Source organism: Plectropomus leopardus, chromosome 7 (genome assembly GCF_008729295.1).
Source record: "Plectropomus leopardus isolate mb chromosome 7, YSFRI_Pleo_2.0, whole genome shotgun sequence".
Taxonomy (NCBI): domain Eukaryota; kingdom Metazoa; phylum Chordata; class Actinopteri; order Perciformes; family Serranidae; genus Plectropomus; species Plectropomus leopardus.
In genome coordinates, this window is record NC_056469.1 from 20,065,796 (window position 1) to 20,093,143 (window position 27,348).

Below are 27,348 nucleotides of genomic sequence, written 5' to 3' on the forward strand. Positions count from 1 at the left end.
TCCCACTTCTGGCTTAGTAGGTAGTTTATACAGGGTGTCTGCAGGTCCTCAGAAAGTCTAAAACAGTCTTAAATTCTACTCTATAAATATTAGGCCTTAAAAGTAATTGAATAGATTTTATTCTGAATTTGTGAGGTCTTTAATTGCCATAAACATTTTTATCAAATTTCATTTATCTCGTGTGTTTTTGTTACAATGAGCCAAACTCTTCTTCGTGAAAGTCCACATTTCTGATGTTACAAATCTTTAAACTTGCAGTACCTCTGAACCTACGACTTTCACTTAGAATAATGAAGATTAAACTCACTCTAATAACCATAATTCTACTTAAAACCTCAGGCAACCTCTGAGGCTTAACAGTGAAGTCGACACGGAAATGCCAAAAACTGCACTTCATCGAACAGCCACTTGAGGCTGGCTCCAAAACAGAGACCCCTTTTGTTAACCCTTTTAAAACCTGGAGCGACGTCACTTTTCTTGTGCTTTCAGACACAGGTATTCAAACCTTTGCGTAAACCTTTGCCTTTGCCTCTGAGTAAATTGGTGTGATTTCTTTTCAAAACATGGGGAAAAAGTCAGTGAGCAACTTGGTATAAAATGTCCCAGAAACTGTACGTAATTAGTAGATTTATTTTAAAGCAAAATGTCTAGGAAAAAAAATAAAAAGCTAGGGAAAAAGTATTTTATGATTATCATAATTTTATATATAAAACTGTGTTATGAAATAATTATGTTTTCAAGCACTTTTTTTAAAACTTTCTCCTCTTTTTGTTTTGTTTTGTCTTCTTTAAAAACTAACTAACTAACTAACTTAAGGTAATTTTCTTGTACTTTTTACTGATTTTCTTGTTAATTTTTAGGTTATGTCTTCTGTCAGTGCTTATAGCCTTACTCCAATGCTTTTGAAAGAAATCAAGAATAAAAAGATGATTTATCCAAAAATCAGTTTTAAATTTTGTGAAAGTAATTTTGAAAAGGTCTTAAAAACCATTAAATTTAAGTGTCTGATTCCTTAAACACACATCCATTCTATATAGAGCAATGTGTGTGAGAGCAAAAGCGACTGTGTGGCTGGAGGAAAAACACATTTAGTGAAAGCAGCTAAAGTTTGTAGTAAAATATATAAACTGCTGCTTTAAGTCTATTTTTAGATCAGCAGTATTAGCAACGTTTCACATTAGAGGAAATTATTTGACCCAATGTAAATATATAATGTGGCTTGACGGAGCATCTAAGCTCTCCAACACAGTTTACCAGATCAAAAGGTCGACTCATATTTTCTGACTCCAGATGGAAATTCTACAGCCATCTTATGCATGTGTGTTATAAATCAATTTGTCACAGAAAGTGTTGTAGTATTTTTTTTTTATACATATATTTCACATAGAAGGAACTCATTTTATCATAATGGATATAGCATTCCTCAACTTCTGTCAGCTAATTGCCGTCTTTATCTGCACCTTGAAGCTAAGCACTGTACCTTTAATGCAGATCCAGGCGATAATGCAACCAATAAAAGCAGCGATTTGTCTCTGGCAATTGAGAAACAGTCCAGTCTCCAAAGGTTGGGGGAGGGGGACGACTTCATGATTAATCCCATAAGCAAATATATTTCCATACTGTGTAAAGCTGGTATCATTTTCAGCTCCCAAACATCTGTGTTTGCTACCCAGTGTATTATCAGTGAGTGAAAGGAAGAGGAAGAGAGAAAGGGCATCATGCTAGCAAGTAAATGTCACCTTGTGAAGGGTGGTGCGGGAAGCCAGGTATGAAATTGGATGCTGTGTTCTTTAATTTAATCCCCGGAGTAAACAGAAATGCTGCAAGATTGGATCTACAGTTAGCGTTTGCGTCAGAAGCTTGTCAATATGCTGCAAGTCACCAGAACATCCCATCTGCTCTACACTCAAAAAAGCACCACACAAACCACAGAGAGGCAGAGAGAGACATTTTCCTCCTCACTCACTCCTTCTCTGGCACGCTTTCACTTTACTATAATCTTCCTCTCAGCCCTCCATTCCTTTCTATTTTTACTGTAATCCTTCTCTTCTCTCCTTTGTCATGACCCTCAAGGCTGAAAGCAGCTCTCTCTTTATTCTTTCCTCATAACCAAAGTTGGTTCTGATAGACTTTTTCTCTCGTTTTCCTTTGTCATTTAAAATACAGTATGTCTTTAGAGCTTATTTAAAGTTTAATTTGGCTCAGGGCAAATAGAAAGAGAAAACTGGGCTATTTACAGTACTTTCAACAATTTCTGCCTCCTTATACTTAAGATTGTGTGGGAGTTCCCACACAGTGAGGAATAGAAATTCATGGAAAAGTTAAAATTTGTGCATTCCTGTTCTTTTTTCCTCAAGAAGAAAACTTATTTTTTTGTTGGCATTATCTTAACATATTGTTTTATAATCTTGTATTGAATAATTGCACTCAAACACCTTAAATATATCTCACAGATGAATGACTGGGTTGCTGATATTGGAAATGTCGAATATCATTTGGTAGCTCCATCTTATTTTCCGTTCCCCTTTAAATTCATTACTTTATGTCAGTTTTTTTAAGAATACACAAAAACATGCGGTTGTCACTGTTTACAAAATGCTGATGTGATGGGAAATTAGTTAAATTTCTGGCTTCATGCAGGGCTTTATTCTCCATTAATACATTCTATTAAAATATTCATACTTAAGCTTTGAGGTGAAATCAACTGTGACCCAGATGGATATTGTCTTTGCATAGTTTGGCATTTACTTTTTCATATTACAATGTATTAATAACTTTAAGGATTATATTGAATCTTTGGTGCTGATATTATCTGTAGCTCCCACCGTGACTGACATAAATCACTGAAGAAGGTCAATTGGATGATCTGCAGGATGCCTTGCGTGCTGCTATTGACTTTCAGCAATGATAAATCTCTAAGCAGGAGGTGCTTACTGGTATTAAAGCTGAAATAGTTTTGTCAAATCACTGCAACTTTAGGGGTCAAGTGCAGCTGTAGTGGGTTTTAAATGACTTTCTTTAAACCTGCAGTGAATGATTTTTGGCCATTTGGGGACAGAGGATAAAAAACATGAACATAAGTTGAGATTTATCGAACTAGCTTTCCAACAGCTGCTTGTTTACACATCTAGAGGCATCTGAGGCAACATTATTATTCCTTTAGACTTGTGTTTGTGTCCTCCTGATGTTAGTTCTGTATTAATTCTCTTTTAGCTCTGACTTTGGTCTCTACCAAGTCTTGAGGTAAATAATTGTCTCTTAAGCTGAAAAATGCCTCACTATGTTCAGCAGTTTGTCACAAACTGTGTCCGTCTGCTGTTTGGTGAAGCAAGTAGTGTGGTTTTTAAAGCTTTCAACCAAAACACATCATAAAACTTCAAGAGTTAAGCAAAAACAGTAAAGCTGTGCACCAGACTGCTTAACAACAAGCTGAAACCAAGCCCCGTACAGCGCCAGGCTTTAAAACCTATTTGAATTCCACCTTCCTGGTCTGTCACATGATAACATGGGGCCAAAAAGACTTAAATTGTGAAAAACATATCAACAGATGCATTTCTACAAGTGTCAGATGAAAGAACTTGTTCACTATCAAAATTGGATCCATTCTGTCTGATAACATTTTAAAATTTCAGGAGATCTGCAAGATAAAATAATTTAATCCCAGTTCAAGTTACTGGAGGGCTAAACCAGTACTTCACCGCTCAGCTGGCAAAAGTCTCTAGTGCATCTGCTCAACAAGCCCCACGATGCAGAAAGTCCTGCAATTTTTTTTACTCAGGAAGTTGAACTTTTTTGGCTCATGAGCTACTGAGCCACTTTTTGAACGCGGCCTTGTTGCTTAGTTGTATCCAGTTATTTTTATGGCTGAAACCAATTAAAAAACTGATAGGAGCTTCCCAATGGGTGATAATTATCCATAGGTTCATCTTTGCCACATCACTGTCATAAAAATACTTACTATAGCAGCTTTAAGAATGAAAGTTTAGGTATTGCTAAAAAGATGATGAGTGTAAATTTGGAGAATGTTCCAGTGTGCAGAATCAGAAATACCTTATTGATCCCTGGGGAGTTACAGTGGTTCGTTACAGTCGCTCTGATGCCAAGCAGAGCGAATTATAGAAAGAAGAAAATATTACCAGCACAAAGTATATAATAATATAAAGCATAAATTAGCAACACATTAATATTAATATAAATATTATTAATAATAATAATAATAAAAACAATAAGCACTTGTATGTCAACATCAGTTCAATAGCTTGTCTCATTAATTCTAAAAGCTACAGTACTCACTGTACCAGTAACTAGCTCAATAACACCATTTTACTTTCTCTTTTCACACTTTTTGTGTCAATTAGTCACCTTCCAGCTTTGTTTGACTCTTCTTTGTTTTCCTTTTTTTTTTTGTTAATTTCCTGAAAAGCAAGGTCAAGGAAGGTGGGCTTTTGCCATCATAGATGTTTTCATATGACAGATGATGGGCAGGGAGGTATAGCATGAAGAGGAGAGGCACTGGTGGAGGAAAAGCCAAATTGCTTGGAGCGAAGGGAGAGGTGAAGATACTAAGACTCCAGGCTATTGGGAGAAATAGCTCCCATGTGTTGATATGAACTGATTTAAAAGAGTGTGAGAAAGTGATGCAAAGTCATTTTGGGACACTTGTTCACTGTGCAAGACTTGCAAGCCAAAGCCCTCAGTGCAGTGAATTATTTTCAATGTTTGGCTCCCAGAGCGCTCATGCCCTACTTTTATGGTGGAGAGCATTAACTAAAAGTGTCAGTAGTGATGGTTCTATATTTCTGGCTTATCTCAGAGAAAGACCAAATGGAGCCGTCAGCCTTGAATTTAAATGATGATGTTAAACACACACAGGGTATTATGCTTAGGAGGTATTACATGGTAAGTAGAAGTACTGATGCTGAAGATGCTGATCCAGGACCACCAAGCAAAGATAAGCAAACCCAATCAAGAATCCCTATTTGGATGTTTTAATCTCTTTGTTCTAAATAATTATTACACAATCAGATAATTGTTGTTACTGAGGTATCTTTAACTTCCTTGAGTTTAACTAGGTTGTAGCTGGAGGATGACCTTAAGAAGTTTGTAAGACTTGTTTGTGTATATTATTCCGCAGCATATTTTTGCATCCTTTTTTAAAGCTTACCATGCACCACCGTATAACTGGAAGCAAATTAGGTTGGACAGATTGTTTATGTTATTAATCTTTTATCACCAGAGCCCCGTAAGCGAGGCTGTTGTCTGTGATCTGAAAAGAAAGGCAATTCAGGGGAGCTGTATTGTGGAGGAGGATGTTCTGTGGCTCTCGGACAGTCTCCGGGATGCGTTATTCTTCTTTTCCCTTTGTTGGCAGTCTGCGAAAAAGCTCGAGAATGGGTCTTCTAAGTCAACTCAGTCTACCAATCAAGTGTCCTTGAAACCTTAGACGTGTTTTCCATTCCCATTTGGCTGCTACAAAGATGTGGGAGGGAGATTAATTGCCCTCCTGTACTAGCCTCTTGTAGAGTTGAGGGTTAGACAAGAGGCTTTTAGAAAGAGTTGCACAAAAACTTACACAACTCCTCACAAATAGCCACAGATCCCAAGTTCAAATCCAGTCTTTCCCTCAGTCAAGCTAAAGTAAAACATTTTGAAATGCTGATCGAGATCCCTTTTGGGTGCTGTGATGGAAAACATTGTGGAGACCATTTTAGTTTTTTGGCTTTGGCATCACTGTATTCTGTACTATGAGATAATCATGATTTTAAGGATTTCAGAATGAACAACAGAGTTGAAATGAGTGGTTTTCTGCAGCCCAAACATTATGCTTCACAGATTACATGATAGCCGCTAGATTTTACAAATTTAATCAAATCTTAGTTCATTACCCTAAAAGAATAGTCTGGCATTTTGGAAAGAAGTTTATTGACTTTCTTTCCAAGGGTTAGATGACAAGCTTGATACCACTTTCATGACTGCACAGTAAGTGTGGAGCTACAGCCAGACAGTTAGCTTAGCATAAAGACTAGAAACAGGGGAAACAGTTGTCTCTTCTGTTTAATCTGTACAAAGACCTAACTGTCAAAATGACGAGTTTTGTTTTTAAAGAGGTTATTTGCTGTTTTTATCTCTGGGATGGGTGTAGTGAAGTCTGCAGCCTTTGCTGTTTTTTTACTCTGTAAAACAAAAACTTAACTGTTGCATAAATTGGGAAGGGTGTTACGGAAAAAATAAAAAATCACAATTTTGTGGACAAAAAACCTTAATATCTTTGTTGCAGTGATATCATATGGTTGACTGTTGGTGCGTTCACAAGTAATTTGCACAAAGGTAAAGTAAAGGCAAAAAGTAAAACAGCTAGAACAGTCTGGTATTTTCAGAAAATAACATCAGTTAACTGTAATGCAACCTTTAAAACCAGGAAAAGACATCACTTAGAGGATCCAAAATCTACAAACATATCTAGTTTCATATCACAATATCAGCCCTATGCACAAATGGCAAATAATGTGCTAATTAGTAAGCTTTACAGATGCTGGTAGGCAGATTTTGTTAACAGGATCAAGGCTAGCTGTTTCCAGTCTTTGTGCTAAGCTCAGCTAACTGTCTGTTGGCTATAGCTTTAAAGTGTGGTGTCCATCTTCACTATTAAACTTGGCAAGAAAATGAACAAGAGTAATTCCCAAAATACAGGACTGTTCTTAGTAAGACTACAAACCTGAGCAGACAGCTGGTGTCAACATTTGGTACTGTGGTTTTCAGATTTCAGCCTGTATTAGTACATGTGATACTCAGCCTTGTGTATGCATCGGCAGTTTTGGTCAATCACATGCTTTGTAGTATTGTGATCCTTAAGAAAAGAATTAAAGTCATTGTCATCTCTTCTAATTCAGATATAGTAAGAGCTCTCGGGCATCGCACACCCTTTAAACCCTCTTCACACTTCCCTTTCTTCCTTCTTTTGACGCGACAAACTAATTTTCCATTCTTATTAGAGCTCTCATGTACTGTATCACTTTCTCCCCTCGCTATGTAGTGAGAAAACCAACCGGTCCCAGAGTCTAAATGGAGGATTAAAGAGATGTTCATGCCTCTGTGAACGACGTCATTACCCTCGTGCCTGCATATGTGGGTCAGTAACTGAAGCACATGGCACATTAAATGCCAAGCAAAAACCACAGTCCAACAGATGCTCAGGACAAGGCTCATGATTGTGCTAAAAAAAATAAAAAAGAAAAGAAAGAGAGCATTACATTAGGTGTTGCATCTGCCCCTCCCTCACTCCAGAGATTTTTCATCAACAATAGATGTCCTATGGCCGTTAAGGGGATTGGCTACATGCTGCTTTTCACAATAGCTATACGGCTCCTTGCTTCGCTACAACAAATGACAAAGTAAAGACCTCTTTCTATGCAGGGAAAAATGGTTTCCTATTTTGTCCGCCTTTATCTTTGGAATAAATTATTATTTCTCTTTCCATTTTGCTCCGTCCTCTCGTTTTGCCCTCATTTTTTTTTTCTTCCCCTCCTCATCCCAAGAGGTGCAATTAAAGAGCATGAGGTCACCGCTCTTTGCTAAGAGTTGTCCTAGAATGCTAAATGAGCTACTTCTAGTGACACGTGCTGAACTCATCACCTCCTCTCTCATGGCATGCCCGGGGACCATTTAAAACCAGTAGCGTTTATTAGAAAATCCCAAGGGCTCTTCAGATGATGTAAAGCGCTGCCAGGTGCTCTTACATGATGGAGAACAGAGAAGGTGGGTGGAGAGGGTTGGAAAACTTGATTTAGCTCAGATTGATGGCTCAAATGATGAAGCCTCTATTTATTATTCAGTCGTCTCTGGGTGGAGGTGCAATGGAAAGGCGAAATAAATGTTTTATAGAGCAATTGAGGGTCTTCTGGATCCTTTTGAGCCCCTCAGAGCGATGAGGGATTTTCACCAGTTTTCACTGTCACACATCATTATTATTATGATCTTTCGTTGCAAACAAAGCAGCACCAGAGGTATCTGAAGAAATCTGCTGAGTCAGCACTTCTGCAAAGATGTTGCTGCTCAGAGGGAACTCCTTAGGAACTCAGATATGCACACATGTATGCATACTAATAGGGCTGGGCGATAAAACGATAACGATAATTATCTCAATATAATTTTTTTTAAGATAGTGATATAATAAGTATTCGATAAATCCTTCATATAATTAAACCACCCATACACCCACAAAGGAGGGCGGTATTTCACCTTGAACTCCAGTTACCACCTGCCATTAACCAGAAGAAGAAGACTGAGCAGCAGCCATAGGAAAAGAAGAAGAAGAGTTGGGGACCCACCGACCGGCCACCTTTCACTGTCATCAAAGCATACCGTGACGTTCTTACATTACAACATTAAACTCGCATGAAGTTATTTTCAGCACGATTGTTTTGACCACAGATAACGAACAGTGATTGAATTCGCCACGTAATGTCAGCCACAGTAGCAACAAAGTTTATTTATCTACGCTAACAGCGTAGATTGACAACATAATTTCTGACTCAGTCACGTCAGATGGACTTTCATCGCTACTTCACAACTTCATCAAAATCCGTCTTTTGTTAGTGTTTTGCAGAAATCATAAACTGTGGGTGTGTACAGGAAGTACTGACCACAGTTGAGATTTTTTTTTTGTCTTTGGAAACTGAGTAGACAAAAAAGACAATGTCACTAAACACTCACACAATGTTATTAACTGTCTGCACAGACATGTTGCTGACCAGAATCAACATTTCTTCATCTGTGTATTATTTTATTTATGATTAGATTAGAATTGTTTTTAATCTACCTCAGATTTATGAAATGTTGTGCTGTTTGGCAAATTTTTGTCACGTTCTAATAGTAAATAATTGTTTAAACACATTATTTCTTCAACTTTCTCTCTGGAGCAAAAAATCAGCCTTTAGACTTAAAAGAAATAATGCTTTGACTTTTTTTGATAGATAAATATCAATATGGATCAATTTAAACATTTTGTATTGTGTTAACGTTTTGAGTCATATCGGCCAGCCCTGCAAACAAACCCACATGCATATTATGTGCATATATATAAGTGAGATTTAACCTCCAGCACCTCTTTTCATTTGCAAACTCCTCTTTGTGTTATCAAAGGAATATTTTTTATTAGAAGCATTCAATTTGCAACTGCCCCAAGTAACAATTGCCTGCTCTCTTTTCTTCCCACATATTAGGCAATCCAATCCTCCCAATGGGGCCTCGTGCCTGGTCCAAAGGGGGGGCCATGTGAAGGTTAGAGAGAGCAGGAGAAGGAGCGGTGACCTTCTCTGTCATTAGGGTTAAATGAAGGGCTATGCGAATGGCGCTTATAGTTTCACCACCTGTCACATTAGAGTCAGATGCAGAGTGAAGGGTTGTTACCATTCGCCCACTTTCCATTTCTACTCCATCCATTTCTATGTCCCATGGGCTCCATCATGGAGTGGTAGAAATCATCTGTCTCCATAGCGACCAGAGCCAGGTGACAAATCAGGATCTGGTCCCTCCCTCCTCTCTGGAGAGAGCATCCCAACCCTCCATTCAATATTGGCTATTTGTTCTGGGACCAATAAGGCTTCAGACCTATACTGCTGGCTGGACACGTCACATATCATCATAATTGTTGGACGTAAACCATTTTTTATCATCTTGGTGATATACAGCAGCAGCAGGGATGGGAGGTGATTTATAAATATTAAAGTGTCATTAAGATATGTGAGGATGTGCACAGTGGAGCTTGATCAATGTTGGATTTTTTAGATAAATATCAATATCATACTTTAGAATAATAAAAATCTGCTAACAATATATCCAGTGGTGGATTGTGAGTAAGCACATTTACTTAAGTATGAATTTGGAGTACTTTTTATAAACTCATATACTTATACTCCACTACATTTCAGAGGTAAATATCGTACGTTTTACATCACGTCATTTATCTGAAAGCTGTAGTTGTGTTTTTATTTATTTATTTATTTTTAGATTTTTTTTCCAATATATTGTAATAATAACGTTCTCAATACAGAACTTTTACTCATATCATAATGTTTTCACAGGTTGGTATTAGTACCTTTAGATAAGTAAAGGATCTGAATACTTCCTCCACCACTGAGTATATGAATATTTTTTTTATGTTATTAACATTAACACACATTTTGTGAATTAACTTTCTGAATAAATATATTATAAAACAGTGAAACATTCATTGCTGCAGTTTACTGCTCTACTAACATTCATGCTCATGATATATCTGACAACCTGATATCAGCTGATAATAGCTGATGTATTAGTCGCAGTGCACAGAGAAGCATGTTTACATTACCCTGTTTATTAAATAGTACAAGGTAAATTTGTTCTTTGTAATCTGCTGTACGACTCATTACAAGCAAACACAGTAGTCATTCATCCGTATACATCACCTGGTTTTAGTAGATCTCAGACTGCATACAAGCCTCCTCACTTTAACTATATTAATGCTTCAGATATCCAGCATGGTTTTTATTCAAGAGGATATGAATTGTTTTTGGACGTATTTTTGAGAACGGCTTCTAAGCCCTCTGGGGAGGCGTTTCCCATGGCATCACTTGACTGACAACTGTGTTGCTAGGAGACAGTGCACTACTGGCTGAAAATCTTCATAATATGTAGATGAAAAATTATTCAGGACATTTTTTTCTCTTTCCCTAAGATTCAAGTAGTATGGCCCTGTTCAGCATTCAGCATTTGGGAGGACAGACTGTGCATTTTTCCCCACCCAAATCAGTGCTAATTCCTCACTGAAATTAGCACTGATTCCTTCCTGTCGTTGCAATGGACTGTGCAAAAATAACTGATGTATCCCCTTTGGCACCAACCACTGAGTTGTAGACTCCTATTTTTTAGCCTGGAGTTCAGCATTTTGGCCACCAAAATCTTGGTTTTGACTATGATTTATCAACGATTCAATGATAAAACAATTATTAATGCATCAATTATGTTGTTTTTTATTCATGATTTATTTTTCTCACTGTATGACTACTTGGTACTTTTGTCCAGTTTATTAAAGAAATGACAGTAAAATTAATAAACATAAAAGGTATGAAATGCCAGAATTAGCCAGGAGGCTGTTTTTCATCTGTAGTCCATTGCCCAATATGTTACACAAGGCTTCCTTGAATACAAGAAAGCAAAAGAAGAAACAAATAAGGCATACACTTTGAATTTTTTTTTTTTTTAACACATCAACAAATCAAAGAAAGAGAAGAAAAAAACAACAGGACATATATATGACAGCATCAGAAAACTAAACACAAAACTGTACTTTTATAATCATGGTCATATTAACTTTAGGGTCAATGGGAATTTACGCACTTTTGGAGCCAGCCTTAAATGGCCAATATAAGATCTGTAGTTCTAGGCACTTGATTCTGGCTGCACTGGAAACATACGTTGTATCATCAGTGCACATTATAAATAAGGATTTGGATTCCTATTGTAGGATATATGGGGATAACTCAAGGAAAAAAACTCATCATCAGTAGAACCTCTTTCGCTTCTCGTCTACTTTTGCTCATGAAAAGTTGATTGAGCTAAATCCATGAACTCTGTCAAACTTGGAGATCATGAGAAGGAAGGAAGTATTTCTAACTGTGGGTCCATGCTGGAACATTTAAGGTGCAGGCAGATGAGGAACTTGACAGCGAGTCTCTGATAATGCACTCTGGGGGTGAACCTGCTGTCAGAGCAGGTTTTGTCCCGCTGCACATAATGATGGTCCCGGCTTGCACAGCTCTGCATCTGCTGGCACTGAGGCAGCGACACTTGCCTGGAGATCACAGTACACCCAAACTGGGCCTCGGTGCTTCACTCGTAGCAGCAGCTAGCAGGCTGAGTTAGTGACAGGGTTATAAAAGCATGAGTTGTGCTGAGATCCTGAGGGGTTTCATGAGGATAAATTGCTACTGTAGAATGCAATGCCAGGAAAAATAAAAGGGTGAGAGAAAAACACAGAAACATGCATTATCTTTATAAAAACAAGGAAGAAGAATGCATTACCTTGACCAATTCATGCATCCTTCATATTGTACTCGGGATCTGCTGTGGGGCTTTTCCTTGCTTGTTACATCATTGGATGTGTAGAGAGTTCTCATGTATTGGACATGATTTGCTTCTTCATCCTCTCAATCCAAACTATCATGAGCTGGTGTAGAGAGTAATTCTACAGCGGAGCACAGGATGACAGGACACGAAAGTGATGCCATCTTTCGTTATCATCACCACCAAATTTCTGCCCTTCCCTTCTCGGATTAAAACAAGTTCCTCTCAGTGGGTATGAGCGCATCATCAAGCCTCTGCGGCGGGATTAAAGCCAAGATGATCAAACTGGTTGGAAAATGTATGACGAAGCAGGAGGATTATGAGGGATTGTACTCTATTCTACTCTAACGATTCAATCGCTGGCTGATGGATACAAGGGCGAAGGTCAAATTTGTATCTGGATAAAGCCCCTAAACCCCTTCATGTTGTCTCATCTTTGTTTTGTACCATTTGGTGTTTGTGTAATCTGTGATCGCTGATCAGTCTGCAGTGACGTGTTGCTGGAATCACTGTGACGATGACGTCTTCGAAACTTGAGACATGCCGTGTGGTGTGTAGTAATCAGTGTTTGGCAGTTTTAATCACAAGTGTTTCCTGCCAAGCTCTTAAGCTGGTGGTGGTATAAGGGAGCAGATTTAGCTTCATTCACTTATTTTAGGGACTATTAATATACAGTACTTTTTATAGCTTTGCCTCATTGCAGTCTCTACTCTCAGCCTGAATATTTCACTAAGCTGAGGAGTCTGGCAATAACTCCTCCTCAAAGTGCTAACACATCCACCCATCTTTTCATCCATCATCTTTGAAACTGTCCAGCATGACTCGTCAGACTTCCAGTCTTCTCAGTGACAATCCGCCAGTTTAAATTCCCGTCAGACCCCTGCCTGCCAGGTGTAAAGGAACATTTAGTTTGTCTCCAGGCTCATTCATCATTCACCAGTAGCTCTTCTGATATTTCCTTTTTGTGCTCCGTGAAGACAGACGGTTGTGTTTACATTTCAGAATATCCTTTGTCTGGATTCCTGCAGCTCTCAGACTTGCTGTTGTCTCGCTCCTTCACACACTGGCAACCCACAGAGCAGAAATCTCTTTGTTCCTGTGGTGAGTGTTGTACCTTGAAGCGTTAGAACTGGCTCCGAGTGTGTACCAAAGACTCAGCATCGGAGCATGCTGACCTCTGCAGCCTGTACTGCCTCAAAAACTCATGCACATGTGCACGCAAACTCTTTCTGCACACAATCTGTGCCTGCGGAAAATGCTTTTCTCCTGTCTCATCACTTGGTAGCCATGGCAAATCACTGCCAGGTGAGGCTCAGGTTCTCTGTGGTGACTCTTGACTCAGAGTAGTGAGTTGAGGGAAGGAGGACGGTGGTGGCAGAATGAATAAAATTGCATGAAATGAATTCCTTCTGTTGGTGTACCTGCCGCGAGGGTTGGAAGAACTTTCCCACTGAGCTGGACAGTCTGGGCCACACTTCAGAGGAGGTTCGGGGGGTCTGTGAATGCTGCTAACAGCCTCAGGCATCCTGGAAACAGACGAGGGTGACACTGAAATAAACAGAAGAACGGGTGAAGCAATGAAATAGGAATTGATATTGAGTAATATGGACAGGTGTTTCAAGTTGCTCAACTGGCAATCCTTGAGGAAATATTGTGAGAAAGTTTGCATTCATGCTGTAATTGAGTGTGAAATTGCAGGTGAGCAAACAGGAGTACTTTTCAGTTTACAGACAAGTGGTCTCTAATTGAGCTTTCCACAGATTGATTAGGAAACTGGAATAGTTCATGTCTTTTCCTTAATTAAAACCTTCTTTTTTAATAAGCCTTTAAATGCCAGAAGTTATAGCAATTTTTTACTGCCCGTTAGAAACCTGATAGTCTAATGTCCTCCAGACCAGTCGTTCAAAAACATGAACTTGATGTACAAAAGAGCACATGCATATAAACAAATAGATGAACCTCCAGGTCCTTCCACTACCTTTGCGTGCCTGCAGGGCTGCACAAATGATGCGGAGCAGCTGCTCTGTTTGGATTGCCGCTTTAATTTCTCCAGCTGACGGGTGCTCTTTGTCAACAGGTTATTACAGCTCCCCTAAATTGGTTGGGCTGCACATTTTCTGTGTGCAGCTAGTGAACTAGAAAGATTCATTCAGATGAGATAAAGTGTGGTGGACAGAATGGGAAGAGCTGCCTTGTTTTATCTTAAGAAATCGGCCTGCAAAGTAGATTTCTATCAAGGTTGCACCCGAAACCGAAAATGAATGCTTTCTTCACCTTGCTGACCGTTTAATAATAACTGGGAACACTCTTCTCTCTTTGTATACTTTTTGAATTTCAACTTAAATGACCTTACGGTGAGTCGAATTGCTGCTACAGCGCTGTGGCTGAGCGTCTTTATCAACTGCCTAATCAGAGCCTCTAGCTTTAGCTGTCATCTCCAATCAGGTTTTGTGGGTTGACAGAGCATCAGATGTATGATCCCCCCTCTCCTACTGTGCTGCATGTCTGTTGATCAATGCAAGAGAGGCATTTGGGAGAGGGAGGAGGCGAGGGGTTCGATAACACTGTGTGCGGTGTGTAATCTCATCTGAGAGGCTGTCATATCAGACAGGGCTGCTGCACTGACACGCTACGCTCTCCCAGAGTGGCAAATTAGATTGCTGCAATTAGATTGACGTGTGTACCGCTCAAAGTCTGGAGCCTCTCTAATCATGTCTGGACAGTGTGCATTTTGTATTTGTTTGTGATTAGATTAATGGGTGCCGAGGTGTGTTGATTGGCTCTTTAGTGTTTGACACTTTGATAGTTTATTTTGATAGTTTATTGATATCTCTTGTAAAAGCCAGTCGTCTCACATTTAAACCTATTTCCATACTTAAAACTTTTAATGCGTGTGATAGCCTGTTGCTTTAAACTTCTTTTAAACACAGCCACCTTAACTGCTCTCTGCCTCTTGACTCACACATGAAACCATTCCAACCACAGTGATAGAGGTGCAGATACCTTTGCCTTCATTTTGGCAAATACACTTTCATTTTAAACAATAGCTTTGAACAAAACATAATATGAGGTCAAAACCCTATTCTGAACAAATTTCATGCATGCTTGCTCAAGTAAACTTTGTCCCATGCCTTTCTTCTATAAGGCAATCATAATCATCTAACTCACTTGTTTCCAATCTGGGGGTCCTGACCCCCTATTTGGGGCCTTTTTGATTTAAAGGGGTGTAAGAAAATGTTTTTATGCAATGGACCTATCTCAGCATTTTATCCATTTCTGTGGAGAAAACTAAATTATATTGTCATTTCTAAAATTTAGATTATTGTTTCAAATATATAGCAGCTTTATCCTGCAAAAAAAACCTTAGGCAGTTAGTACAATCACAGAGCTAATAACACAATGGCTGAGTGGCAGGAAGAAGAGAGAGAAGCTTATTAAGTATGTATGACAGTGAAAACAACAATATGTAGATGTAACACAGACCGACAATTGTTTTCAAAGTTCCCAAGAAAATATCAAAACTCATCTCCAATGCAATATTCAGTATCAATAATCTGCTCAAAATGTACCCAAATATTCTTGTTTTATTCAAACCTGTAGTTACTGCGTTCACAATTTGTGTTAATTGTACAGTTTATCAGATGTTCTGCACTGTTATTGTTAGGTTATAATATAATATGAAAAATCCATAAACTACAGTATGTCACTTAGTCAGGGATGGTTGGTTTACTCAATACAAAAAATGGGGTCCCTTAAGGAAAAAAGTTGGGAATCACTGATCTAACAAACCATAATAGTTTCAAAAGTAATTGCACAAAACATTAACACCAAGCAATACTTTGCCAGCTCAGTTTTTGTAAAAAATTGTAGGCTTGCCTGCGTGAGTAGAGGAAGAAAGAAAATAAAATCAGCTCTCCTTGAAGCTTACCACATCAAAATAAATTACAGTAGCTCAATGAGAGATTGGTGCTGTTTCCCTCTGACGAGTAATCATCAGCTGCCTGGTGCAACATGCAGAGACTAAACACTGATGGGCTCTGAAATAAAGGATTCCTGCTGTCCATGATTCGAGCCGAAGCCTCTGGCTCAGTCGCCTTCTCTTCATAATGGAACAAATTCATTTTGGCCCGAGCTCTAATGTGCCTTGATCTATCAATTCTCTGTCCCTTCCTTTGTCTTGCAAAGCAAGTGCTATCATACTGGAAGGCACAAAGCACCATTAGATGCAAGTCTTTTTTTTTTTGCAGGGCAGTTTGACTATGTTATTACCATAATGACGAAAGTGGAGAGACAGGGGGATAGAGAGGGGGGTCTGTGGGGTGAGACAGAGTGCAATCAGGACTGGTTGCCTCTAATCTCATACATGCAGTGCTTCACTGAGGGATAGGCAGGGTACTAGGGGGATTTATATGCACCGTATTGGTAGCCATGGCAGCAAGGCAGTCATACAGACGTATCCGCAGAGCGAGGAAGGATTCCACTTAAATGTTCAGATTCAAAGTACTGACCCTATGGACAAACTGTCATAGTTGTTATTCAACGTATGTCTTAACTGAGTCATCTGGAGTGACAGAAAATAGATAAAAATACAAAAACAGAAAAACAAGGTTATAAGTTGGTGTATTATCACATTATATCACTGAAAGCTCCAGAATGTGCACTAAATGGATCTTGAGGTGAGATGGTTTTCCTCAGCTTTTTTTCCCAAGGTCAAATAAATAAATAAATAAATTTGACAGCTACAAGTATATGACAACAGGGCAAACTCCATCTGCAGATGAAGATCATGTAATATGACTAAAAGCTCAGCTATTGAAGAGATTGCTGGGATTGTTTTAACTACAACAGTATAGATTAAAAATTGCAGTAAGGGAAGGCAGGAGTGTCAGATGGATTCTTGAAGGCTAGAAAAATACCTGCTTGTGTCATTCTGGATCTGCATTTAAGTTAAGGATCACTACAGAGACAGATCTTTTGAGTAAAAGTAAGATTCTTTTTCTTTAAGCAGAAACAGCCTTGAAGTCTCTTTCTTCTGGCTTAAAGGCTTTTACTCAATACAGGACCAATCGCAAAAATTGTTCCCATTAGCCACTTCGGCACAAATATCTGAAAATAGGGTCCATGTTGAAAAATACACAAGTTACCCTTTAAGTTTTTAGTGACTTTAACATAAGGGAACTCATTTTTCTCAGTGACTCACCAACAAACTGTATGAATTTCTAGGGTGTTACAAGTCAGAGTTTCAGCAGCCTGTATCTGGTATGTTTTCCGCCTGAGCCGTCCCACCTCCCCTCTTCATCATCTGCAGCTCTTGTCTGGACAGAGGTGCTACATCAATGTCTCACGCACAACACAGCTATGCATATTCCTTGAAGCAGGGTCAGCTTACCATAGCCTTATGATTTACACAATGCCTCTCAGTAAACAGACCTCTCTGAGACAGCTCTGTCTTTGCCTGTCACCTGCTCCTCCAGGCCCTCTTTAGATACACTTCTCTTTCTTCAGTATTAGTTGAGATTAGATATCCTCACAGGCTGATTGGAGAATGTGAAATACTTTGCAATTTGTCCAGTGTAATGAGAACAAATTGTGCAGTCTTGAGTGAAGTGAGGATTCAATTGAACGCATTTAATGAGCCCCATGTATGCACCCTTGTTCTGTGAAGTAACTGGTAGAGCAGTCTTTACATTGATAATCAGTGGGATTAGTCCCTCCCTCACTTACATCTTGTAGCAAGGATAGGACAGGATCTGAAAGTAAGGATCTTGTATTTGCAGCTGCAGAAGAAGGACTTAGTGCAAGTTTCCTGCGATAGCGGCACTGCTGGCTTATCTTTGGACAGTTGCCACACTGTTTTGGGCCCTGCAGTCAGAAATACTTTGGGGTTTGTTGGGATGCCTACAAACACAAGCAGCTGAAAATGTAAAAAGACAAATTTGGGTTGAAGCCCAAGTAAACAAATCTGTATTGCTTTGGTGGCATCTTACTTGTAAAGCTTTGCTATAAGACTTGATGTAATGTTTGGCAAGGATTTTACTCTTTTACTGTTTTTGGCAAAGATATGTCCAAGAGAGCTTTAAGAACCTGTTTCAAGTTGAAAATGTAATCATTGGAGAGCCATTGTAGCTACAGTTAGTAACTTCTCTGAAAATAACTTTTTGCCATATTTACTGAAACATCCAGATATTAGTGCATGAGACAGATACTCGGTGAAAAAAGTCATGTCCCTATCCCTCCTTTAACTGCTTCTAATTGCATTTTCTAGAATTTAAGGACAGACAACAACCATCAGCGAAGAGTCTGTAAAACTAGGCAGCGATGATCAAATTTAAATCCAGACTGTGTTATTGCATTGCGTATTAGCCTCAAATGTTTTTAGAAACATACTTAAGTGTACTGTTTAGCTGTTAAATGAGAAAGTTTGCTCCAGCCAGTTGGCAATGCTTCAGTTTGGCTTGGCTGTTTTCAACATGGGTTTTCTCTGAATTCTCCTGATTCCTCCCACAGTCCAAAGAAATGCAGGTTAATTGGTGACTCTAAATTTGCTGTAGGTGTGAATGTGAGCTTGGGGGGTTGTCTATCTCTGTGTCAGCAGAGAACTTTGACTTTTTTCTTAAAAAAATTACTCAGACTAATTAATTGATTAACAAATTAGTTGGTGATTAATGTAATAGTTGACAACTAATCACTTATTCGATTATTTGTTTAAGCTCTAACCAGTTGGTGTAGCAGGCCCCTATTGACTCATATCTCGGAGTCTTATAATCACAAATAAAGGCCATTTAATGGCCTGATAACATCTCAATCAGGTCCCTACTCTGCTGAAGAGATCAGACAAAAAATCCTCAAATCTTATGTCATCAAAACCAAATTTCAAATCGCTGTTTTAAGGCTAAATAATTTCCACATTCACAAAGGCTATTTTTATCTGTCAGAGACGCTGATTTTCCAACATGTCCTCCAAATTAAGTAACAAAATGCCCTGCTTTTCACTGTCCTCTGTAATGACACCCAGAAGTGTTTCTGATCTGACGCTTCCATTGACATGAAACACCGTGGATATGGTTGTGCTGGTTTAGCCACAAACATGACTTGTTTAGGTGCAAGAAAAGGTTTGTGGTTTGGGTTAGAATTACTTTTTTTGTAAAGGTTATGGGCCGTCGTGTTTACAGTAATAACCGCTTGGTTAACATTAGGGAACGATTATGGTCATGGTTACAAGAACCCATCGTATAAATATGCAGGAGCAAGAGTATATCCATTTAATCCTCCCTCCTCACCTTTTATTGATTTCTCTCGATTCATCTGACATCTGCTCCTCCAGGCGACTAAGCTCAACCCTTTTCAGAAAAGTCCATCTTGATTGATGTACATGACATTTCTCTTACTCTGTTTCTCTCTGCCTTTTTCATGTTCTGCTCGCTAACCCCTCTTAATCCTGCTCCCTCTAAACTCACTTTCTTCTACCCCACCGTTGCTCTGTTGGCGCTCTCCATCAAAAGTCCACTCACCTACAGAGTCATCTCCTTAGTGCACTTTATCTGCGGTGCTAACTGCGTGCCTCGAATAGCAAACAGCTAGATATTGTTAACATCACACAGAGACACCGGTTTGCTAACCCTGTCTCTCTGGTGCCAGGTAGCATTAGTGCTAACAAGCTGCTCATTGCCCTGGCGATTAATGATTGGATACTGGCAACCACTGGTAACAGGACAGTGGGATTAATGTGCATCCCAGCGTCTGCATCTACTAGATGCCCTTTGATGATGTAAACAGGGTGACTTATCGACCACATGTTTAATATTATGTTCCTTTGGCTGTTTGTGCCATGAGTCACAAGCTAAAATGAGAATATAAATATGGCTGTGCTTTAACTGCTGTTTTCTCAGGGGTGTATTAAAACAACCCAGCTCTAAAATCACATTATTCTTATCTGGCTAACTCTCTTGCATCTTTAATATACTTAGTCAGTGTAATTCACAACAAGCATCGGATTGCATTTCAGGAATATCAGCAAATATTTTGCATGCACATCACACTATATTCAGTTTAACTGAAATTAGAGCAGAGAAGTTGCCTCTGAACTGTCCCATGAGGGTTTAAAATAAAGGAGTGGTTTATCCTAATACATATAAATCAGTAGTGTGAGTGAGTGTGTATGTTTAGAGAAAAAGAGAGCAAGCGACAGTGAAGGCAGTAATAACACAACACACAAACAAGCTGCAGTGAGTGATTGAACATGTGGACTCTGGGCCGTCTAATGTAACCCTCTCTGACCGACACTGACTGGCCTGTGACAGCCATGATAAATGAACATCCACCAGTCAATGTCTCACTAATGGCTTTTCATGTACTCTGCGTACCTACACACACACACACACACACACACACACACACACACACACACAAACACACTCTCTCTCTCTCTCACACTCTCACACTCTCACACACACTCACTGTACGTGTACCCTTAATTCTTACTTTCTAATTCTGATGCTCAAATGACACGTGTACGACAGCAACACTTTAAGCAGCAAGAATGCAATTAAATTAAATGAATGTACCAAGCTCATGTTTGACAGGCCTTAGGTAATATGTTAATATTTGGTGATAACTGTTTTCTGTCCTTCCTGCCTCTGTGGTCTTGACCTGAGCCTAAAATCAGCTTATAATGCAGCATTATTTGATACTATACGTAACAAATTTGCAATTAATGAAATTACCGAAACCTAATAATTTTACTGACTTACATTTTTCAAGGTAATCAGTTTCCTATATTTTTTAATCGAATGAACTTGGGAGATTTACAAAGTAGCTTTGTTAGACTGTGAATTGAATGAATGTTTATTAAACCCCAGAAATTTTCAAGCTTTCTAATTTTTTTTTTTTTTTGTGGCTGCCCACCACGACAACAACATCTGGCAACACAAATTTATTTTTTTGGGGGGGAGGGGGACCTGGGGTTTATTAGGAGTGCATTGGAAATAAATTCTGTTTGGGTTTTCATTGCACCAGCTATCCACCTTTGCTGCGCTCACACACCTGCAAAAAACCTCCACTTAGAATGACAGAGAGGACAAACACATAAAAAATCGTCAAGGTTTAGGATGCTAAAAGATCAATACTTAATGTGTTGCATCATTCTTGCAAGAAAATGTCCCATTTATTCGTAGTGGTTAAATCATTATCTGATGCATCCTCAACCTGTAAATTAAGACTTTGTTTATTTTTGTGCCTAACTAGGCGTGAAATATCATGCTAAATGTATCATGGCTGACATTAAAAAGACCCTAAAGCTTGTCAGTGTGTGCATGTTTATCAATCTTTATAAATACCTAGTAGAACACACCTATTGCCCTGGTCTTTAGAGGATCCCTCAGGGCTCCTTTTATTTGTAGCAAAGGGCTACAGAAATAAATAGGGTCTCAGACCATGGAAGCTGAAGAACACCATGATGGATTGATCCGCTCCGTCTATCCTCAGAGCCAATCAATCATCTTAGCTTTGGGTGCTGTTTTCAATAGGAATTTTCCACACTCGGCTGCTTTCCCTGCAGTCACAGCGAGCTTCCTCTGGGGTTGGATAGCCAGAGTGCAGCAGATATCTGAATCCACCCCTCCTCTCAGCTGTCACCATCACTATTTGTCATTCAAAAGAGATAAGGCTGCTCAGTGAGAAAACTAAAAAAACTCCTTTAACTCATAACAGAGTCAAAGTTTGAGTTACATCTTGAAAATACACTTTCTGTCCTCTCTAAGATTAGAAGAAGCAGGGAGTCTTTTTGATCTGACACACCAACATCTAACGCTACACAGAGTAAGTACCACGACAGGGCTTACACCCTCGGCAGATGGTCTTCCAGTTATGTCGACTATATGTGTCTTGCTTCAGGCGAGCACTGCCCTCTCGCTGACAATATGAGGTGAACTGCCAGCAGACAAACTACAGCAGATGAGCTTACAAAAGTGGTAATCTGAGTATACAAAATTATGGCACAGGAACTTTGTTAGGATTACAGGCTTGGTGTCTGGTACTGAAACAAAATTGAAAAAAAACCTAATGAGAAGAAATTACTGTTTAGTGTTGTAATGTGGCATTATGAGTGATTTGCAAGGTGCAGAGAGCTTCACATAGTGTTTCCTTATGCTGAGTCTATTAATAGTACAGGATTTATGGCTGAAGCATATGGCACCCATCTTCCAGTCAGGCCAAGTCATTGATCCCTGTCCCACGTGTCCTTTTGCATCCTGGCTAACCTCATCATCTAATCCAGAAGCTGTGGAAATAAGGTAAAAGGTCAGTGGTGCTGAGAACGTTGCTGTCATAGCAATATTGAAAGAGCAGCTACACATTCTTTATGAACAGCACGGCTTGCAGAGTGGACACTGACTAAAAATGAAAATGAGAGACTGAAACGGTGGGAATTGTTCATGGAAGCTGACTTAAATACCTGACGACAGTGAAGAAGTTTGATTCAAAGTCATTAAGATTACAGCCGACAAGGTGCGCCTCAGTTGTGCACAGTTTGAGTATAATGACATTTTAATTCTAAACAATTGGGAAATTAATTGATCAGTTAACAGGAAACCATTTAAAAGTTAATTGTTTTTTGTTTATTGGTTTCATGGCATGCAAACAGCAGCAAAGACCAATTCTTTAAGGCATCAGTTCACCCAAAATGCTTAAACTTAAGCTCCTTTTTTTCCAATTTTTTTACTATTTTAAATTAGATGTCTTTGACATTTGGACAGATGGTGGAAAATACAAGTAAAGTGAAGATGTCACATTGAGCTTTAGGAACTTGATGTTGGCATTTCTGACTATTTTCTGACATTTTATAGACTAAGCAATTAACTGAGTAAACTTAGTTGCCGCTCTACTTAAAGCAGAATGTGGAAAAAAGTGGCAAGAGTTTTGTCGCCCAAAGCTATCGTTAAAATTTGCATATTTGGTGAGCTTTACTAATAACTCCTGATAAAAACGGAAGACTTTGATGTGCCAGGTTTTCGTGTGGTTGCATCAGATCAATCTAGCCGTCTACTGTAAATTACGTTATTCTCGGGAATGAACATAAAGATTTGCGTCACTTCTCTCATTTAACCAGGTCAGCTCCCATGCATTTTTTTTTTTTTTAGTAATCTTCAATGCGAGACCCCGAGCAGTTTGATTCACAGTCTATTTAGTCACAGTTTCTCGTTATTAAACTTCCAAACCGCAATTTGCCCTTCAACTCTTTTACAATAATTCATTAAGGGTAATTTTTTTTTTTCTTTAGCACCGAGCTGTCTCTGGGAGGTTCAGATGCATTTGCATAATATTTGGTCATATGAGAATGAAAATAGGCCATGCAATCTCTCATAAGGCCAACAGCATGGAATAAACACCCCTTTGTATTTCTCATTTCGTTTGTGAAAAGAAAAGAATAGCCTCAAATGAGATTCATAAAGACAGACAGGCGCCAGAGTAACTTTACACACAAACACACAGGTTTTACACACTGAGTGTAATTCAGGAACAGCTGCTAAATGTTTGCTATAATCAATGTGTATCACTGCTTCTTCTACCCTCTGGTGGTTGATTCCTAAACGACTTGACTTTCATGTTACAGTACAGCGACTGATGCTTTTAATTTTGGCACTTTTATCTTGTGGAGAAGATGCTTTTCATGTGGGCCTTACAAAGCTGTTTTATTATTATCATTCAACATCACTGCAGCAATTACAGAAGCTCAGCATATGAGAGACTTTAATGTTTTACTTTTTTTATCACAGATGCTGTCAAGTCACTGTTCAGAACATTAAAGGTTTCGGGTGAAATCTGAGTCCTTATCTACCTTCCATGTAACAGTCAAGTAACTAATGAATTGTCAGTTAATCGTTGTATTCATTACTCTCTTTTTTCAAGTCTTTGTAAAAACTCATCTCAATTTGACATTTTTTATGTAAACAAAAATATTGTTTTATCATTATTGAATGTTTCTACAGAGGAAACACCATCTGGGTTGGTTCTTTCATCACCCCGGGAATTGGTAAATTAACTACTGTAGCAGGAAGCATCATGCTGTTAGCACTTTATCAGTCTGCAACCTTCACAAAACAGCCTAAAGTCAGGTTAAGATGAGGCAGATGCTAGCACATGTGAAGAGGGTAAAGTGTTGGGAATTACCTGATTGGGAAAAGTTGGTTGTTACACGTTGAGTTTCCTGAAATCCGTGTCAATTGTTGGTTGCTTGTTGCAGTCTTTCAAGTGAGTCTCAACAGTTTGACTCTTCTCATCTTGCACACCCTGAAATACCCTGAAATAGTGACATTTATTTTTAAACTTCACCATTTAGCATTTAAAAGCAGCATCTAAACACAATAAATGGTTTATAACACACCATAATGTAGTTTTAGGCAAATATAGGGACATTTTCAACAAAAAAAATTTCACATACTGGCACATGAGGTCCTCAGATATGTCACAAGATAAAGTCAAAGCGGAAACCATGGGGGGCCGAAAAATCAAGCCAATACAGAAGTGCCAAAAACAGCTCCTCAAATGCCCACTTGAGGCTGATTCTAGAGGCCAGTCAAGTGGCCAGGTGGGCTGCTTTGACTCACAGGCGGTCTACCAACAGTGTCTGCAGCTTCTCAGTCAGATCCGTCCCTTCACTCCTTAACAACTACAACCTCTCACCCAAAGATGGTCACTTTTGGTTCAAAAAAAACCCCCCAATATGGCAACAGCCAAACTGCTGAACTTGAGGCTTCAAAACAGAGTAGAGTCCACAAAACAACTGGTGATGTCATGGAAACTACATCCATTATTTACAATATATTTACATAATGAAGGCAGATAATTGAATTTAAAGACATTACATGTTATCAGTTTCACACTGAAAATTACATATTAATACACATTTCACACAATGAAATGTTATTATTTGATGAAGGTTTGGTAAGCAATTACAAGTCATTTGTGCAGGTTTGTATACATGTGCCATTATATCCTGGTCCATAGTAAGGGATATGTGCACTGCGACTACATATAGACCCCTGGGGGGAGGGCGCCACAACCTTGTACAGCCCACAGACCTATATATTGGTGCAGACTTTGCCAAAAATGCAAATAAACAGTCTAAAAACGTCTTCTTTGTAACATTATAGATTTTTAACTGCTTTGTAAGAATGAAAAAATAGCACTTTATTTCTGTAATTCAAGCTGCAATTCCACCTTTGACCACAATGTGGGTTGCAATGGCACAGTGGCACTGTCCATGTTTCACTCATAGACTGAATGGGCAGAGAAAGAATCAAGTCAATGTTATTCTTGAAGTATTTTTCATACAAAATGGCCACAAGCTGTGTGTGAACGAAACAAAAGGCTCTGTCAATCTCTGCCTATGGCAATGCTTAATGCCTATGTGCAAATTCAGATTGACTGGGCAACCAGGCAAGGAGAAAAATGGATGCAGACAGAAAGACGGACATATGGAGTTTTCTTCATTTTATAGTAGGATCATCACTGTGTTAGAAAGCGTGTATGACACAATTGTCCAGAAACCACACATGCCTATATTTGATTTCATCATATGTGAAATCTGTGTTCGGTGCTGCTGTGGCTCAGGAGGAAGAGCGGGTCATCCACTAATTGGTAGATCGGCTTGTAGATCCCTGGCTCCTCCATTATGCATGTCAAAGTACCCCATGGCACAATGCTGAATGCTGAATTGCTCCTGATGGCTGTGCCGTCAGTGTGTGAATACGTACGGATGATTGACTGATTAGCACTGTGTACGGCAGCCTCGGCCACTGGTGTAAATGGGTGAATGTGGCATGTGTTGTAAAAGCCCTTTGAGTGGTCTGAAAAATTGAAAGGCGCTATACATGTAGGGTCCATTTACCAAGTCCATGGTCGCATGTTATATTCAGTGTGAGATTCATATCCTCATGTTTGATGTTTTCAAAGTCACATGTGAAATATCAGAAAATCAACTCTGAAAAGGTACATTTGTAGACGGATTCATTAATTAACACCTACTATGGTTTTATATTTGCCTGCACTTACATTATGGTGACTTAATGGCCATGCTTTAGATGTATGACTGGCTTTAAATAAAGTTTTGCCCATGGAGATTCCCCTGAAAATGTGTTTTTGTTTGAACAGGCACTAAATCAGTTCTCTGTGCATTTTACAGGTGGCCTGAGAGGAGCCTCCATCATTGACTCTTTGGACACACTTTATATTATGGGACTGATGGAAGAATATAACGATGCCAAGGAGTGGGTGCAGACCAGCCTAGATCTAAACTCGGTAAGAAACCCAATCTTCTCATCCCATTGACAGTTTATATGTTTTATCATTTACTTTTATCTCACTTTAAAGCCTCAGTTAGCTCATGGGTAACAGCTTCATTAACACAATGAAGTTTTCAGAAGTGGCCTTGCGTGCAGGATTGATTTTAAGGTGTGCTTTTGTGCTTTAACACCAACATTGTGTCCACTGAGTTTGGCCGTTTTCCAGAGCTTGGGACATTCCACAAGGAATCAAAAGCTTCCTGTGTGGGCACCGGCCACGCTGTGTTACCGACTGATGGGATTCTCTGCCTCTCTGAAAGGTTTCTGTGGGGCAGAAAATGTGATAAATAAAGGGAAGAGAGGAGGGGAGGGGTCAAAGGGATGTTTTTTAGGTAAGGAAAAATTGAGGAAGTGAAAAGAGCCCATGGCTTTTTTGCTGCAATGCTACAATGATGGGGTCGGGAACATCTGAGCGTTGCCAGTTCTGATATCATGTTTGGATTGAGTGGAAGCTGGAGAGAAGTGCCAACCAGGACAGGCTTTTGTGTAGCTTGCTACTAACAGTTAAGTGCCAGGTTGTTGGTGGTTTCTGCTGATGAGAGAGGTCATTTCTGGGCCACCTCACGTCACGCTTTCCACCAGTTGTAATAAAGTGTGGTTTACGTAATGGTGGGTAATTACACAAAGCTTACAAATCGGACTCTGTCATTACTGTCTACTGACTACTGTCAACGTTGTGCTGTAGAAGCTAGGCAATAATTACACCAATTCACAGCCTATTATGACAAGATGTTACATGTCTCCACTTTGAAAAGATTTGTTTGCCTACAGAAATTGCTTCAGTTACAATAAAAACAATTATTTATTTCAGGTAAATTATTAAGAAAACAGTCCTGACCGTATTTGACATGTGTGGCATAGTGCACATGATGCCTCGGGTACATTTGAACAGCACACCATTGTGTGG

The 27,348-nt window shown here is 39.1% G+C and overlaps 1 protein-coding gene across 2 annotated transcripts in view; it reads left to right on the plus strand.

The window, feature by feature from the left end:
• The window catches only part of LOC121945100 (mannosyl-oligosaccharide 1,2-alpha-mannosidase IA), a 231,244-nt gene that overhangs the window by 104,066 nt on the left and 99,830 nt on the right, over positions 1 to 27,348 (plus strand). For both annotated transcript variants that reach the window (XM_042489124.1, XM_042489125.1), the window contains exon 3: positions 26,282 to 26,397. In XM_042489124.1, the coding sequence (XP_042345058.1) occupies positions 26,282 to 26,397 (116 nt within the window). The remainder of the gene's footprint in view (positions 1 to 26,281; positions 26,398 to 27,348) is intronic.